Source organism: Morone saxatilis, unplaced genomic scaffold, assembly GCF_004916995.1.
Source record: "Morone saxatilis isolate NCDOM2014 unplaced genomic scaffold, NCSU_SB_2.0 Contig0, whole genome shotgun sequence".
NCBI classification, from domain to species: Eukaryota; Metazoa; Chordata; class Actinopteri; family Moronidae; genus Morone; species Morone saxatilis.
The window spans coordinates 4,247,706-4,263,310 of record NW_023339650.1 but is presented as its reverse complement, the minus strand read 5'-3'; the positions used below and the strand labels follow the sequence as shown (position 1 = coordinate 4,263,310).

General features: G+C 42.5%; 1 protein-coding gene across 1 annotated transcript in view; it reads left to right on the top strand.

The window, feature by feature from the left end:
- Positions 1 to 11,073, top strand: part of nrp1a (neuropilin 1a) — a 61,275-nt gene extending 50,202 nt beyond the window's left edge. Inside the window, exons 9-16 of the mRNA XM_035653750.1 lie at positions 160 to 491; positions 1,788 to 1,932; positions 3,908 to 4,063; positions 6,748 to 6,891; positions 7,015 to 7,292; positions 7,410 to 7,506; positions 7,631 to 7,684; positions 7,808 to 11,073. Of these exons, the coding sequence (XP_035509643.1) occupies positions 160 to 491; positions 1,788 to 1,932; positions 3,908 to 4,063; positions 6,748 to 6,891; positions 7,015 to 7,292; positions 7,410 to 7,506; positions 7,631 to 7,684; positions 7,808 to 8,094 (1,493 nt within the window). The 3' untranslated portion in view covers positions 8,095 to 11,073. The remainder of the gene's footprint in view (positions 1 to 159; positions 492 to 1,787; positions 1,933 to 3,907; positions 4,064 to 6,747; positions 6,892 to 7,014; positions 7,293 to 7,409; positions 7,507 to 7,630; positions 7,685 to 7,807) is intronic.
- The last annotated feature ends 4,532 nt before the right edge of the window (positions 11,074 to 15,605 follow it).

Sequence of the window (15,605 nt, the reverse complement as noted above, 5' to 3'; positions counted from 1 at the left end):
CTGTAACTCACCAAACTAGACTTTGGCGTGGTAAATGATGTTGAACATCAAGCCTTTGGATATAGATTAAGTCGTTTGTTACCTATGTACCTGTCCTCTCTGCAGGTTTTCATCATATCAGAAAGCTAAGCACCTTTTGCTTTCCCTTTTGTCTTTCAGAGTACCCATGCTCGGGCATGCTGGGCATGGTATCAGGTTTGATCACTGACAACCAGATCACTGCATCCTCCCACACGGACCGGAGCTGGGTACCAGAGAACGCCCGCCTGCTGACCAGCAGGACGGGGTGGACCCTGCTGCCCCAGCCCCAGCCCTTTACCAGCGAATGGCTACAGGTAGATCTTGGTGAGGAGAAGCTGGTGAAGGGGTTGATCATCCAGGGAGGGAAGCACCGCGAGAACAAAGTCTTCATGAAGAAGTTCCGCCTCGGCTACAGCAACAATGGCTCCGACTATAGGATGGTGTTGGACACAAATGGGAACAAGCCAAAGGTGAGATGTTGATCATGTGCGACTGTACCCTTGAACAATGCTTGAGGATGTCCAAAATCACTAAGATACTGGTTAATTAACCCTAACCAAAGAACCCTTTATTTTTAGCTAAAGTTCTTTCAAGGAAATTGGTTGGATGACTTTGACAAACCAAAAGGAAGGTTTGACCTTCACTATGTGGAAAAGGATTTAAATACATGCTTCTAATTATGTCTCTCAGATACGTTAAAACATCGATTCCGATTATGACGTGTTTAGTCACTTCTCACCAGAGCATTGCGCCTTGCAGTTGTGAGTCATTAAGCAGTTGTTGCGAGTCAATTTCAGTAGTGTTTTGAATCACATTAGGATAAGCATCTCAAGTCTCTCAGAGTCCTTCCCCAGTTCTCGCTTCTCGCTTCGCTTTGTATTCTGCAGAAGACACACCGTTCAACCCTTTCAATGGATAGTGAAACCTCTCCAGAGAGGAATGAGGGGTGAAGGGAGTCAGGGGAAAACAGGGGAGGGAAAGACGAAGATGAGAGAGGAAAGAACACGCAACATAGAGCAGTGACCCAAGATTTATCTGCCAGTGTCACAGCACGCACACAAGACACTTCGCTCAATGCATGCACACGCTTACACACAAAGAATGTATGTATACGAGCACATACACAACCACACACACCTCCAAGAAGAGCTGCAACAGCCCCATCCCCAATTACAAGCGTCCCTGACAGGGCATAAATCTGATCCAGATGGGCTGATGGTTGATTTATGAAGGGAGTAAGGAGAATCCATATCCCCCCTGTCCTAGTTAGCTGCCTCTCTCCCCTCGCCTGAGAGGTTCCCAGCATCCAAGTTGCACCAGGCTCCTTCACGTGATCACACCCATTAATCCACTTCCATCAATCCTCTATCTCCTCCTTTGCTTGTTTCTCTTGTGCCCACATTCTCCTCTTTTCCCTCATTTATTCTTTTGCTTGAGGAGGATCTGAGGCAAAGTTGAAGGAGCCGAGCGCTGCCTTTGACAGAGGTGTGCGTCATGCTGTCTTTGCCATTGGCCTCCTGCGTCACTTGCCTAAGCTGTGCTTTAGAAGTCAGCAAGATGAGAGGGAGCTGGTCATCTTCTGTTCTTTACCATCATCTTTCCTTCTACCCAGCACATGCCACCCCTCCACCTCACATCTGGTTTTTAGAAGGCAGGAATAAGTCTGCCTCGGGGTATCTGCGCCCAGCAGTCAGCAATATTGAGCTTTTTCACTCACTCTCTGTTTCTGTCCCCTTCTTTCCACCTTCTCTCCTTTTCCCTGCCAGATATTTGAAGGGAATAGCAACTACGACACTCCTGAGCTGAGGACAGTGGAGCCCCTGCTGACCCGTTTCATCAGAATTTATCCAGACAGGGCCACTCCCGCTGGCATGGGCCTTCGACTTGAGCTCCTTGGCTGCGAGATTGAAGGTAACCCCAGTTCGAACTTCTATTAAAATCTCTTGCTATGTCTGTGTTCTGTCTAAATTATCACTTTTTGGTGCAAAATATGCACAGGCATTTCTACCTGGTGGTTCCCTATTAGCAGTAATGGCGTATATACCAGGGGCGGCAAAGTTACTACCAAAAGTAAAATCTCTTTTCCAATGTTGATGACATTTCCAGCTGTGGTAATGCTTTCAACCACAGTAATGAAACTCAACTGACATTGACATCACTATTCCCGGCCATTATGTCTGAATTTTCTGCCCACGATGACAACCTTACTAGGCACACCTTGACTCTGTACAGTCATTCACAGACTGCATTTACGTGTGTTCACATCTGACGTGTCTTAACGCACACACAGGTGAGCCATCTATCATCCCACCTAAGGCCTTGGCTGCAAGTTGCTTGAACTGTCTTTGCCACAGGGCCCACAGTCGGGGGTTATTTTAAGATGTGTGTGAGGGTTCTCTGTGTTGAGCACACAGCTGTCCAGCTCCTGCACTTTATCCCTACAAGGGACAGTTGTCTTGTCTCCCTGTTACATCAAAGCTGCCCCCATAGATAGCCACTCCTAGAGGGGATCAAATGAAAGCCCACCTGGCCCAGTAGGATTATTGCAGCCTGGCCCCCATCACACTCTTCCCAACCCTTGCATTTCTTTCGTCTTTCAAAGGGCCGCACACACTTTGCTATCTTTAAAATTACCCCTATTTCTTTTCTAGCTCTTTATCTGTCTCTCTCAAAGCTGATGTAGCACAGAAACAGCTCGGCGATATAAGAGTGTGTAGTGCTAGCCCTAAGTGGATTTACATATTGGATTTCAGGGAGGCCCATTCTGCTGTAAGCCTCATGGACTCCCACCGGGAGCTTTAGTCAGATGATAATGCTTGTTTTCAGTGTTATTGCCAAACACACACAGACGTGCACACACAGAGCAACCGCAATCACCCTGCCAAACATGTGGTTACAGCCATGTATACACAACCACGTACATACACAGGTGCTTGTACTAGGGTGTACAAGTGTGTGTGTGTGTGTGTGTGTGTGTGTGGCAAGCCATAGCAGGAGGGCTAAATCCTCATTTCTGTGAGAGGCTCCCCTGACGCAGCACTGACCCCAACCCTGACCCTCCCCACCCTGAATCTGACAGGGGCTGATCTGCCTCATATTTCATCTAGCAGAGGGAGAGAGCGAGAGCATTGGTTCATACACACACACACACACACACACACTCACAATCTCGCACACATACATTTTTCAGGCAGTTTGCCCCTATCTGTCTCTGTCTGTCTCCCTCTCCACCTCTCTCCTCTTCCTTTCTCCTCCCTCTACACTGGGGAAGCCCGTTCATTACTCAGTCAGTGTAAACACACACAAATGCGCGCACACCGCATGACGGCTGTGCGGCAGCGGAACGTGGAGTGGATCTAGGGCCATGCCCACATCCAAGTGCAGCGGGGCCATAATGATAGGGCACTCTGGCAGCCAGGAGCCCTGCCTATTGCCAATCCCAAGCCCTGTTTCTGCATCTTTGAGTTTCAGCCGCCCAAGCCCTAAGCACCATTCTTTGGCATAAACTCTATTTATACACCCACACCTCCACAGCATGATAAAAGGAGGGATGCTAATAGCTCAGGCCTAGATTGAAGTGTGTAACTGTGGGCAGAACATGCTGAGCGTACATATACATATTTAAGTATTTTTTTCTATTTTCTATTTTAACTATAAAGCAGGCTGAAATCTTTTTCAGACTACATCTACACCCCATGCTAGCACTCTGAACACAGTTTGTTCGAGAAGTATTCACTGCCAGTTTTTGATGACATCTAGCTCTTGTCCCCATCATGTTTTAATGGAGTATGGTGTAGTTTAAAGGTGTCCAAATGAATATAATATGATTTCAAACCCTGCAGCACTGTCCCTCTAACCCTGCCTCTCTTCTTGTTAACCTTTACAGCTCCTACACTCCCGCCTACTACACTGGTCCCGAGCACTACTCCGTCGGACGAGTGTGACGACGACCAGGCGAGCTGCCACAGCGGCACAGGTGATGACTACGATGTGACAGGTGCTAACATCGCCCTCATGAGACTGCAAGCACCCCCTTCCTTCTGTATGGTTCACACTCCGATCCGTCCATTGTCTCAGCTTTCACCGCTCACTGTCACAGTTAGACTTGATCCGTGGCTTAATCTGCCATCTACTGCGCGCACGTTGCATGCACCCACGTCCGCGCTTGCATGTAAACCAGCTCTAATTAGCTCACCTGTAGCAACCACCCAACCCCCTCAGTCAACCCCCCCCGTCAACCTCCCCTCTTGCACACTCACACACAGGAGAGGATTGTCGCACTTTGCACCAGTTTATCGCCAAAGTGGGTGACATCCCCGACACACCTGCCTCTGAACCTTACCAAACAGCCAGCTCTGCCTCGCTTTAATCCTCTCATCTTCTCACCTGCCTGTCCTCCTGCAACCTTCTTTCCACTCACTCCTCCTCGGCTCATTTCACTAAAACAGTAAACTCTCTGAGCCTTGCAGCTGCTTGCCTGCCACTTCCCTATTAAACCAGCATTCCAATGATGAGCATGGCACCTTTCAGTCACGGTGTTTTATAAAGTATTAACATGCTTTAGTGGTAGATGATCGAACACGGGAGCTTAGGGGAATGAGAGACCAGACTATGCATTGATGATAGCTAAATTTAGCTAGCTGGGATACTTTGTTGCATGAGTTGCAGTTATTTGGAAAAGAACTTTAACCTTTGCAGGCTAGGCTAAACCTGCTAAATGTGTTGCTGGTTGACAGGTGGTAATGATGCAGAGACCTTACCATACTGAAGTGGATACCATACCAAGGTGAGCAGAAAGATTCAATCTGTTTCTTTCCCATCAACAATTCCACATTTTACTAAAGTCTTGCAGCAATGCAGATTTTGAAATATGAGTAATATATTGTGCAAGTTTTTTTTTTGAATTATTAATAGATTTTTTCAAGAAGCACCTTAGCTATGAATTTGCCAGCTCAAGGCGGCTTCTCTCCTCCTCTGATGTGTGTCCTGTTATTAAAGGCTGATGATATGGCCTGAGAGGCTCCCGCTGACCAGGGTGGAGGGAGGTTGTGGTGAATGCAGGGCTAGCTGAATGTTAGCCCTGGTGCTCTGTTGCCTGCCTTTCTCAGGCATAAATCCCTAATACTGGGCCGAACACTGACACACACACACACACACACACCACAACACAAAAACAGTGAAGCACAATGCAAATGACCACAGGAAATGAGGTGTGCTTTGGGGGTCACATGAGCAGACACACACATAGTGCTGTCTCCTATAGCAGGTTGATGAGGCAGCAGCCAGCTGAGAGGCTGTGCCCCAGTCTGACCTTGGCTAATGGGCCATAGGCTCCACCCAGCCCCCTTCACTCTGTCAGCTGGCTCTGCGGTCTGTCTGCAGTCTGCTGGGGCACCAGCCATGATAATAGATGAGAGCTGAGGTGCAGGTGTATGCATATTTGTGTGTGAGTGAACATAAGGAAATGTCTGTGGGTAAACACGTATCTGTCTAACTTTTCATTTCTAGAGTCTCACACCCTGCATGCTAATGAGTTCTGTGTATTTGTGTGTCTCTGTTTGGGCGTGTGCGTGCATGCCGTGCACTCTAATCTCAGAGGATGTAGTTTCCGTTGGCATTCAGAAGGAAAAAGTCTCGTTTTCTTTTCATCAAATGGCCAAGTGAGTCATGTGGCTGCTCATCTTATCCAGAGCTTGTTGGTAGCCTCAGTCAAAGTCTCCCAAGAATGGAAAAAAAAAAAGCCAAAGCTTTTTTAATTGGGAATGGGATGTCTCAACGAAAAAAGTGGCTTGGCGTCTGAAATGCGGTCCCACATGGGAATTCCATCCTTTGTGTTTAATGGGTAAATAGAGTCGTTGCCTGCAGAAGCTAGTTAAAATCTTCCCATTATTAAAGGAAATATTGGCTCATATATTCTTTGGAGTCATTTGGAGAGCTCCCTCATTGTATATCTAAAGGCATCTCATGCCGGAGTTTAAGGCCATGGCTGACGTCCCAAACATCTCGCTCCCTTGTGTTCCTTGGAAGTCTTTCTTTATCCAATTTGAAAAACACTAAAGCCTGAGCTCCCACACATTTTCTTGCCTCCACTGAGGCTTCTTCAGCGCGGCATGTGTCCACGGGGGAATGCATTGTTGGAATGGGGCCCCGGCACTGTTACCATAGCTGTCTTCAAACCTCAAGTCTCTGCTCTCATTAAAATCCTGAGCTCTCTGCGGGTTGCTATGAATGTTGCTTTCTCAACTGGACACCATGTCCAGACCCCATCTTCCATTTCCCCTGTCCCCGTCTTTGTGCTGTTCCTGTTCTTAGTGTCTCTCTCTACCTCTCTTCATATACCCCATTAGATTCATTAAAAGAGATCATTAACTGCAGCCAAGAAATAAGGTCTGCATGAGGTCTATGCTGTCGGTTCGCTCCTTTTCTCATGTCAGAGCCATAACTCGCCTTCTATCCCAGTCTGCTTCTCCCTCCTGAGTTAGCTGTTTTTATCTTCCCCAGCTTTGGGGCTCTAAGCTTCTGTCCCACAGTTCTTTGCTGCCCTCTAGTGCTTGTAGTTTATCAGGATGAGTGGATGTAGCCTGCAGTCATATCATGACAGGCCCCCAGGTCATTGTTTGGGTAAAGCCCAGAGCTCTTGGCAATTTCTCCTTTTGTAATAAGGAGAGTGATGAAATGTAATCTCCTCTGACACATGATCTTGACCTTTCTCCAACTCATTTGCAGCTTTTCTGTGGTTTGCCTGTGACTTCGGCTGGGCCAATGACCCCTCCTTCTGCAGCTGGACATCAGAGGACACTGGCTCTAGGTGGCAGATCCAGTCCAGCGGTACGCCCACCCTCAACACCGGACCTAACATGGACCACACAGGTGAGGAACCTATAGGGTACCGCTCAATTGGACCATACAAGAAATCTGCGCCCTCCTGACGCAGTACAAACAAGTCACATTTCAGCCTCAACTGTCAGTGATGTAAGTTCTTTTGTCCAACAGGTGGATCAGGGAATTTCATCTACACCTTAGCAACGGGTCCCCAAGAGACCGAGGTGGCTCGGCTCATCAGCCCCATGGTCAGTTCCCCGGACTCAGACCTATGTGTGTCCTTTTGGTACCACATGTTTGGGTCACATATTGGAACACTACATATCAAACAGCGCAAACAGACAGTTGACGGACCAGCTGACATCCTGCTGTGGACGGTCAGCGGTCACCAAGGCAACCGCTGGAGGGAAGGTCGTGTCCCTGTGCCGCGCACCAACAAACCCTATCAGGTAAATGAAAATTGACCCACCTTTCAGTCTGTGACTTGTTTGGGCATGCATACCACTGTACCTGTGCTCTTTCCTCAAGAAAAGGTTGCCATTAAACCCCTCTGTGCTTTTTTCAAGGTGGTGATCGAAGGTCTGGTGGATGGAAAGAGCTGGGGAGACATTGCTGTGGATGACATTAAGGTTCTCAATGGACTCAGCATGATCGATTGCAAAGGTGAGGCTTTTGATGTTCACAGTTTTAATGCCTGCATTTAGTTCTTGATCTGAAACTACACAGATTTGACTGTTTGCTTGTTTTCTTTTGACACTGAATATAATTAGAATTTCTGTTTGAACAGATCCCGACGTACCCACTGAGCCAGTGCTACCTGAGGATCGCATTAATGAAATCCGTAAGTCATTTCACATGGGCGGTTTATTCAACTTTATCCCTTTTTGGCAGGAATTTCTTTGCCTCCAGACCCTTCATGGTTATACCTAACATCTTCTCTCCTGCTTCTCTCTCTCCCCTCCAGTTGAAGAGATCACCGAATACCCAGACTTTGTGGAGACCAACCAAATCAGCGGAGCAGGCAACATGCTGAAGACGCTCGACCCCATCCTCATCACCATCATCGCTATGTCCGCCCTGGGGGTCTTCCTGGGTGCCATCTGCGGTGTGGTCTTGTACTGCGCCTGCTCACACGGAGGCATGTCGGACAGGAACTTATCAGCCCTGGAGAACTATAACTTTGAACTAGTGGACGGGGTCAAGCTAAAGAAGGACAAACTCAATGTACAGAGCTCATACTCAGAGGCGTGAGATGGGACTGAGTGCATTCGTGTGACTTTATGGCGTGCAGAGCTCGCAGGACATGCACAAGACTGGCTGTAGGCATATCCTCTCGTATATCTGCGAGTAGGCAGGCTCAAAGGACTGCCGACGCCCTCAACTCGCTGGATGAGGGACAGGTTCAGGAACCAATGGGAGGTTTGGACTGATCCACGCTTTTCTCAGGAGCTGCAGTAAAAAGAACCTACCAGTAGGGGACACTGTGTACAAATAAAATACAGAAAAAAATATGTACAGATGATTTAAATGATATTTTAATTTTCTATTTTGATTTTCATTCATTTTTACAATCGGATGCTGGTGTTGAGACCAATTTATTAATAATGTTTAAAGTATTTATCGTTTTCTGGGAAAGAAATGTTTTTTTTATTATCAGTTCATGAAGGCTGTTGTTTATTTTCAAGTTTTGAAAGAGACGTATCAAAAATCATAAATGAACCATATCCGGCAAAACTGTAGATTTGCCCCATGGTGTGGCATACAGGGTGTGCCCATAACCCTTGACCTTGAAACATGTACCCTTTCCCCTTTGACCTCTATCACTCTAAAGTGAGGGTCCCATTCATGGCAATGTATGGTTCTGACAGTGCCTTTAGTACATTTTGGTTGGCCTCCTCTATTGACCTGGGTGTTTTTTACTGTACATGGCTTAAGTTATGATGACAGGAAACAGGGGCACATTATCTTATAAATACCTGCAAAAGAGGAAAACAATCTATCACAGCGCTTTGTTTTGTTTTTTGTTGTTTTCTGTCCAAAAACCACACACTGTAAATAAGTTTTAATATATTTTATTGCCCTTTTTAAAGAAAGTAAAAAGGAAAAAAGCTGCAGTATCCCTTTTTTCATGGGTTTGTGTGTGTGTAAATACAATCTCCTGACTGTTTTGTGGAAGGTGCAGTGTTATTGTTTTTAATTTTTAGATTATTTGCTCAGACGAGTAAGACTTGTGTGATGCTGATGTTACAGCGATTTTCAATGTGCATTCAAGCCATCTGTCATCGAAACACCCACTTCACGAAAACCACCGAAAGGACTAAATGAGTCAAAAGGTAACAAAAAAACAGCTGACATGATGAACTCCTGGCACTCATTCTCAACTAATCTCTCATTTCTCCATCGTAGCTCCGCTGTGAGTTCGAGTGGTCACCAAAATACTTTCACGTAGCTTCAAACACGCTCAAGTCGATGGCAGAGTAGGTGGTAAAAAATACAAAATGTCTGCCAGCATACCAAAAAATCAGTAATCATCATTGCTTTGCTCTAGCTAAGACCTAAACTAGCTTGTCACCTCCAAACGTCACTGTGGATTGTTCACTGAAGAAGTGCTATCTGGACAATGCAGCTTGAATGCACTTTGTTACTGATTCCCTCATGATAGGAGCCTATTAAACGAGGGGTAAACACACTAACTGAAGAATGGTGCTATCATTACTTTAGCCAGACACATTTATCTCTTGATAAACCCAGTTTGTATTGTTCACATGCTGTATTGTAGCTTAAGGCCTCCTCGGGCCGCAAAGAGTTTTACGTGTTTCACGTGTAGCAGCCATAACGTTGTGATGTCAGAGCTGATGTCATTAGGACGGGACACTGGTACAGCAGGGGGATCGAGTGGCGTCACCTGAATCAGGTCACCTGGCTCCCCTCCGTGGCTTTACCAAAGGATGGTTACCCCCTTCTTGTTCACTGGGGGGGTTCTCACCAACACAAAATACTATAAGACCACAGTTCACCAACGGTCATCACTCACAAAAGACTACTTGCTTCGCCCTGTCAGAGCCCCCGGAGAGGAAATCAACAGGGGGAATGATAGGACACTTGTAGAGAAGAGCAATGTGTGACAGCCTGTTTTTCTATCTCTTTTTAAGCTTAAAAGAAGTGCAAATCTCACCTCAATGTGAACTTCAAATCTCTATTGAGACTCTTGCTTGCAGATGGATGGATGGGACAATCCCACCAATAGACACCACAAGGGGAAGGGAACTCTGTATGAACTCCAAGTTATATTGACAGTATCAGGATGCAAGGGCCCACAGGGCCAGAAGTCAGTGGTTTTTCCGCACCACAATCAAACAATCAAACCTTGATCCTGAGAAGGGTGACGTCTCTTACATCCGTGTGCTTTGTATGTCGTGCCGTGGTGAACACACAGCTTGTTCATTTCAGATTCGACCTCACGCTCCTCTCAACCTCTACGCCGTACCGTCTGCGCTTTCAGCTAGAGGACTGTAGCTCCGGCGACGTCTGCTAAACTAGAGAAAAAGGATACTGTAGCGTGGACTCAAAAGAAACAATGTTGCACTGATAAATATATTTAAGAGGTTTATGTGTTTATAGCGTTCATTTGCAGAAAAAACAGAAGAAAGTCAAAAACACAAAAAACACGTGTTCATTTCTTTCATCTTTTTTATATATATATAGTTTCAGATTATGTGATATAATTCTGAAATGTAAAAATATTGAGATGTTTTCATTATTGAAAAAGGCAAAATAGATTTTCCAACAGTAATGTCCCTCCCCCACCATTTACATGGCATATTAACGCTTCGTTTTGTACTGTCATTCAAATTTTGTGCAGATTTTGTTTTGTTTTTTACAAGAACAAGAAAATAAGACTTTTATTTTCAATACTGCTTCTGTAATTTGCTGTTGTAGGAAAAAAAATGAATAAACAGCAAGGCCTTAAAAAGAAAAAGGGAATATTTGTGTTGTGATCCAGAATCGGAAGCTCCCAACTTTTTTCTTTTTTCCCGGCTCCAGTCAGATCTACATCACAGCCGTGCTTAAAAAAGGTAAACCAGCAGCCTCACAAGCAGCTCTTTGAAGCAACATCTGTTTTTTGCATCAAAGTAATGTGAAAGCACTATTACAGCAAGACAGTGATGTAAACAGGAACATTTTGTCTAGTTTTTGCCTCACGGCCATCGCTTTCCAAAGACGCAAATAAAAGGCATCTTCATGTGAAGGACGTTGATCATTTATTTGGTTATTTATCAATTACAGTGCAATTAAGTTGTTTTGGTAGAGTTAATACCAGAGAAAAGGCAACTGATAAACCAATTTACTCTGACACCAAGTAATAAATGGTGAATATTTATGGCCAGACCTCAGAGCAGATGGAAACAACTCCAGTGAAGTCTCTAATGTGAGGATTCCTCGTATTGGAGTAGTGAGCAGTGGTGAAAATAATGGCATGGAGCGAAGGGCGGGTACTGACCACTAATGAGAAGCTGATGTGAGCTACACAGTTGCTCAGCTGGTTTTCTTGTTGGTCTATCATTAGCTGAAATTAGGCTTAGTCTTCTATTTCACTGATTTGTTTTTCATCTAAGGAGGGAAGGCCACATCCTAAAGGACTGGTGTTGTTATTTTGGCAGGACACTGACAGGAAATTAGTTTGAATACAGGAGAATGTGAACGGGTTTTAGTTTCATAGTTTAATTTATATTCCAGTTCAGTCAAAAATAAAAAATATTAGCAATTATTTCTGATGATTAATGTCTTTAAACATTAGCCAATCTTAGATAAATAGCAGCAATGCTCAGTCTCCATTATCATAAACAAGCTAATTAGACTCGTAACATCATTTGGCTGCCTATCCTTCACACACAATTAACTGCAAGAGATTTGTAACCCGGCAACCCCACTAGATCCTTTTTATCTCTTCTAAAACTACTCGAACCAATCATTTTGTATAGCAATACTTAGCATTAATTAATTAATCAGTCAAGCCGGCAAGAGACAAAGCTCCATCAGTCATTTATTTGTGTTGCACACTTGATGGAGAATTGGTGCTTAAAGTGATCTACAGAACAATGAAGACTTTAAAAACAGAGAATGATGCATTCACACAAAGAATTTAATAATCAGCTGCTCAGTTATTGTCAGTGGTGTATGTTTATAGTCATATAAAGTATCTTCAATTAGCAGTAATGTGGTAAGTAACACAAACTCACTTAAGTTAAAACTTTTACTCGTAATTTAAAGTGACACTAACTTAGTTTTGTAAACATTCCTGATTAAGTTCTTATTACTAAGTATTTTCTTTCCACAGTACAAATAAAAATTTCAAAATAAGTAGGTGTCACAAAAAAATCTTTGTTGAATTAGTTCAATTAACTTATCTGGTTTTACAGTGTACCACTTTCAAAAGAGTCACCTTTTATAAAGGCTTTGTGTGAGAAAGTTGTTAATAGTTGATAATTAATACCCTAAGGCTACAGATTACTTAAGTCTTTAATAACAACAACTTTGCAGCTGAGGTTGTCATTACTTTTTAATAATCCATTAGGTCTGCAGTTGTGAATATTAATAAGTTATTAATAAATCAGTGGCGTATGAGTGGATAGGGCATTAATATACTTAATAACTAAGTTATTAACAATCAATAAAGCCATCATAAGCCATTTAGATTGTGTTGCTTATTAGAAAGTTCTGTACTGTAGGGTACACATACTCGTACTTTAAGTACTTAAGCTACTAAGCTTACTAACTTTATACTCTTACTCTATCACAATAATCTGAAAGCTATGTAGTTACTCTTCAGGTTAAGATTTACATAAACATAAAAACCTATATAAATAACAATGAGGTTATAAAATACAACACATTGTTTCAGAATAAACCAGTGGTTTCAAACCTGTACATCTTTACCCTTTGTTACGTTTCAGATGTCCATAAGATGTCAGTGGTTCAACCAAAGACACATTTCCACTCTAAACTTAAACACTTTACTTTAACTTCCCCTATTTATCATTCATGTTTATATAAGCAGTTTGGAAATATAATAAATGGTTTATAACACACTTTAATGCACTGTAGTTGTAAGTAGATGTAGGACTTTATTAATGTATTTGTCAGGAACTGTAACTCTTCCTGTGGACACCCATAAGTGGATGCTGATGTATAAACAGATAATGAATGAGAATGTAGTTAAACACAGTTGTAATAACAGCAATTATGTCTTCATTGGAGAAGTTATAATTATTAAAAACTAAATAATGAATACTTACAACATTTACAGCTGCATACAATTACATTGTAGTGTCCTCTTATATACTGCTTTGAAATGCTAAATATGTAGACTTAAAGTAAGGTTTTACCCAAATTTGAGTGTCAGAACTATGTTTCTCTTCCATTAATCATCTCACAACCCCTCAGATTTATCATTGGACCTCAGGACTAAACTAATTAAAGTAATTAAAGTAGTTCAAACCAGCTCCTCGAGCAGCTACAACAGAGAAATGCTAATTACACATTGATGCATCAGTGTCAACAATCCAATAATGTTATATATATAATATATGTGTAATATATCAGTCACAGGGGACATTTTAATGCAAAATACATACTTTTACGTTTGATACTTTAGGTACATTTTAATGCTTTTTAACTGCAGGTTGTCATTGAGTATTTATTATATATATTATATTTGTTTTGCTACTTTTACTAAGTAAAAGTTGTGGACAGTTCTTCAGCCACTGAACACAATCATCAAACAGCAGTAACAGCCCGACTGAGGCGTAAACTCCATCTGCAGTTTTCCATTTTACCACTGGATGGCTCAGTGGAGTAACAATAAGTAAGTAGAAGTGTCTCATGGCTATGTGGTTGCAATATGACTACAGTTTAACACAAGAGTGGTTCTACATAACTAACTTAGTTATCTCCCACATACATAGTATACTAGCCAAATAATAGACAGCTGTCATGAAACTGATAGAAGTCCATTTCAGCTATAGTGTGGCATCAACAGTGCACGTGTGGAATCTTTTCTTCTTCATCTTATATCATCCATAGAAAGCATTTAGCGAGCATATATAAGACTATATATAGTTACCAAATGTATCCATACAAACATGGTAAACAGCTGCATAGGCTTTTTTTACACAAGTAGTAGGTAAGCAGAGGTGTAAATAATAAAGTTAATGATGGCTGAATTCCATTTCGGGTTGGCTCACGTCATGACTGACTGGGACACTTCAATAGGAAAGAGCCAATGTTAACGTTCTTAGTCACACAGGTGTACTTTTCCTAACGTCAAGTCAAATTGACTGCTGTGAAAAAATGACTTTGTAATGACAGTGACAGTTGTATGTTTCTAATGATGGATGCTAAGAGAGGAAAAAACAAGAACATTAAAACAAGATATTGTTGCATTTTCAGGTGTTTTTCTTTGTTTCAATGCAGTGATCAAAACAGACCACAGGGGGGCTCCAGACGTCATGGAAGTCCTAACATGTAACAGTACACTCTATGTACATCAGCACTGCAGATCATTTTTATGAACTATTACACACTTACAAACCTAAACCCTTATTACACAAATAAAGAATAAACATTATAACTGTTGTCGTCTCTAAGGCAGATATTCCACTCACTAATTGTTGCAATCCAAACACACAAATAAACTTTTGATTGTACAACTTTTGACCATCAACAGCCTTACATCTGTAACATTTTAAAGTGGTTTTCAACTCGGGATTTTGATGTTACTATGTGATGTATACATATCTTTTTATCTTTCTTTTTTTCTTGATTTTTGCAAGTTACCTGTTTCCATCTTTTTACATCTGACCACCCTGAGCATTTTCAGTCAGAGGAGTGCAGATGGTGAAGCCAGAAGAGAAACATTAAATCAGATGAAGTTCATTTCTGTGAAGTGGGTCACATGCCATCTGTCTGAGCCTCTGGTATGCTCCTTATCTTTCCTGACAGAGTGTGTCAAACATACTGTATGGCTGCCGGTTGGACATGCTCCTACACAGCCTTTATCTCCATCACCTCCACTTCCTATTACTGATTTAACAGGAAGTAACTCTGCGATGTGATTCGTGCATTTAGAGGAATGTCTCTGGCCTTAATTCTTAAGTATGATTCATATCAGTGAAATTGCTGCTTCATCTGGATCTACTCGGACTTATCATCATCAGTCATCATTTATTTTAATTGCTTCCTAACTCATGTACTTTTTATTAAAAAACAATAGATTTCAGGTTATACAACTAGTGCAGGAGACATGAACTATATGGGAGATAAATATAGAGTTTCCTTCCAGTTAAAGCACATTAAACTTTCAACCCATCTCGAGGGACAGGGAGTGGGGGAAGGAGGGAGATAAAGGGCTGCATTCCCTGGTAAACACACTCCCTGGAGACTAAACAGGATTCAAGGATCTTCCGGATGTGATAGTTTGTTTTTTCTCACATTTTTCCACTAAGTCCCCAGTGCTGAGGCAGAAAATACTTTCCACTAAGTTTAAAGCAAATATATAACTGGCTGAATTGATTATTTTTACTGAATCTCATCCAGAAACTGTGCAGTAAGCGCCATGTCTTTTATGTGGCATCTAATGCTGTGGAAAATTGAAAAAAAGAATAACTCTCATATTATTATATACATTTTCTATTATGTGTTGTGATAATTAGGGTTTATTCCCCCTGTAAAAATAGATTCATGTGGCTTTAAATGTTATACTT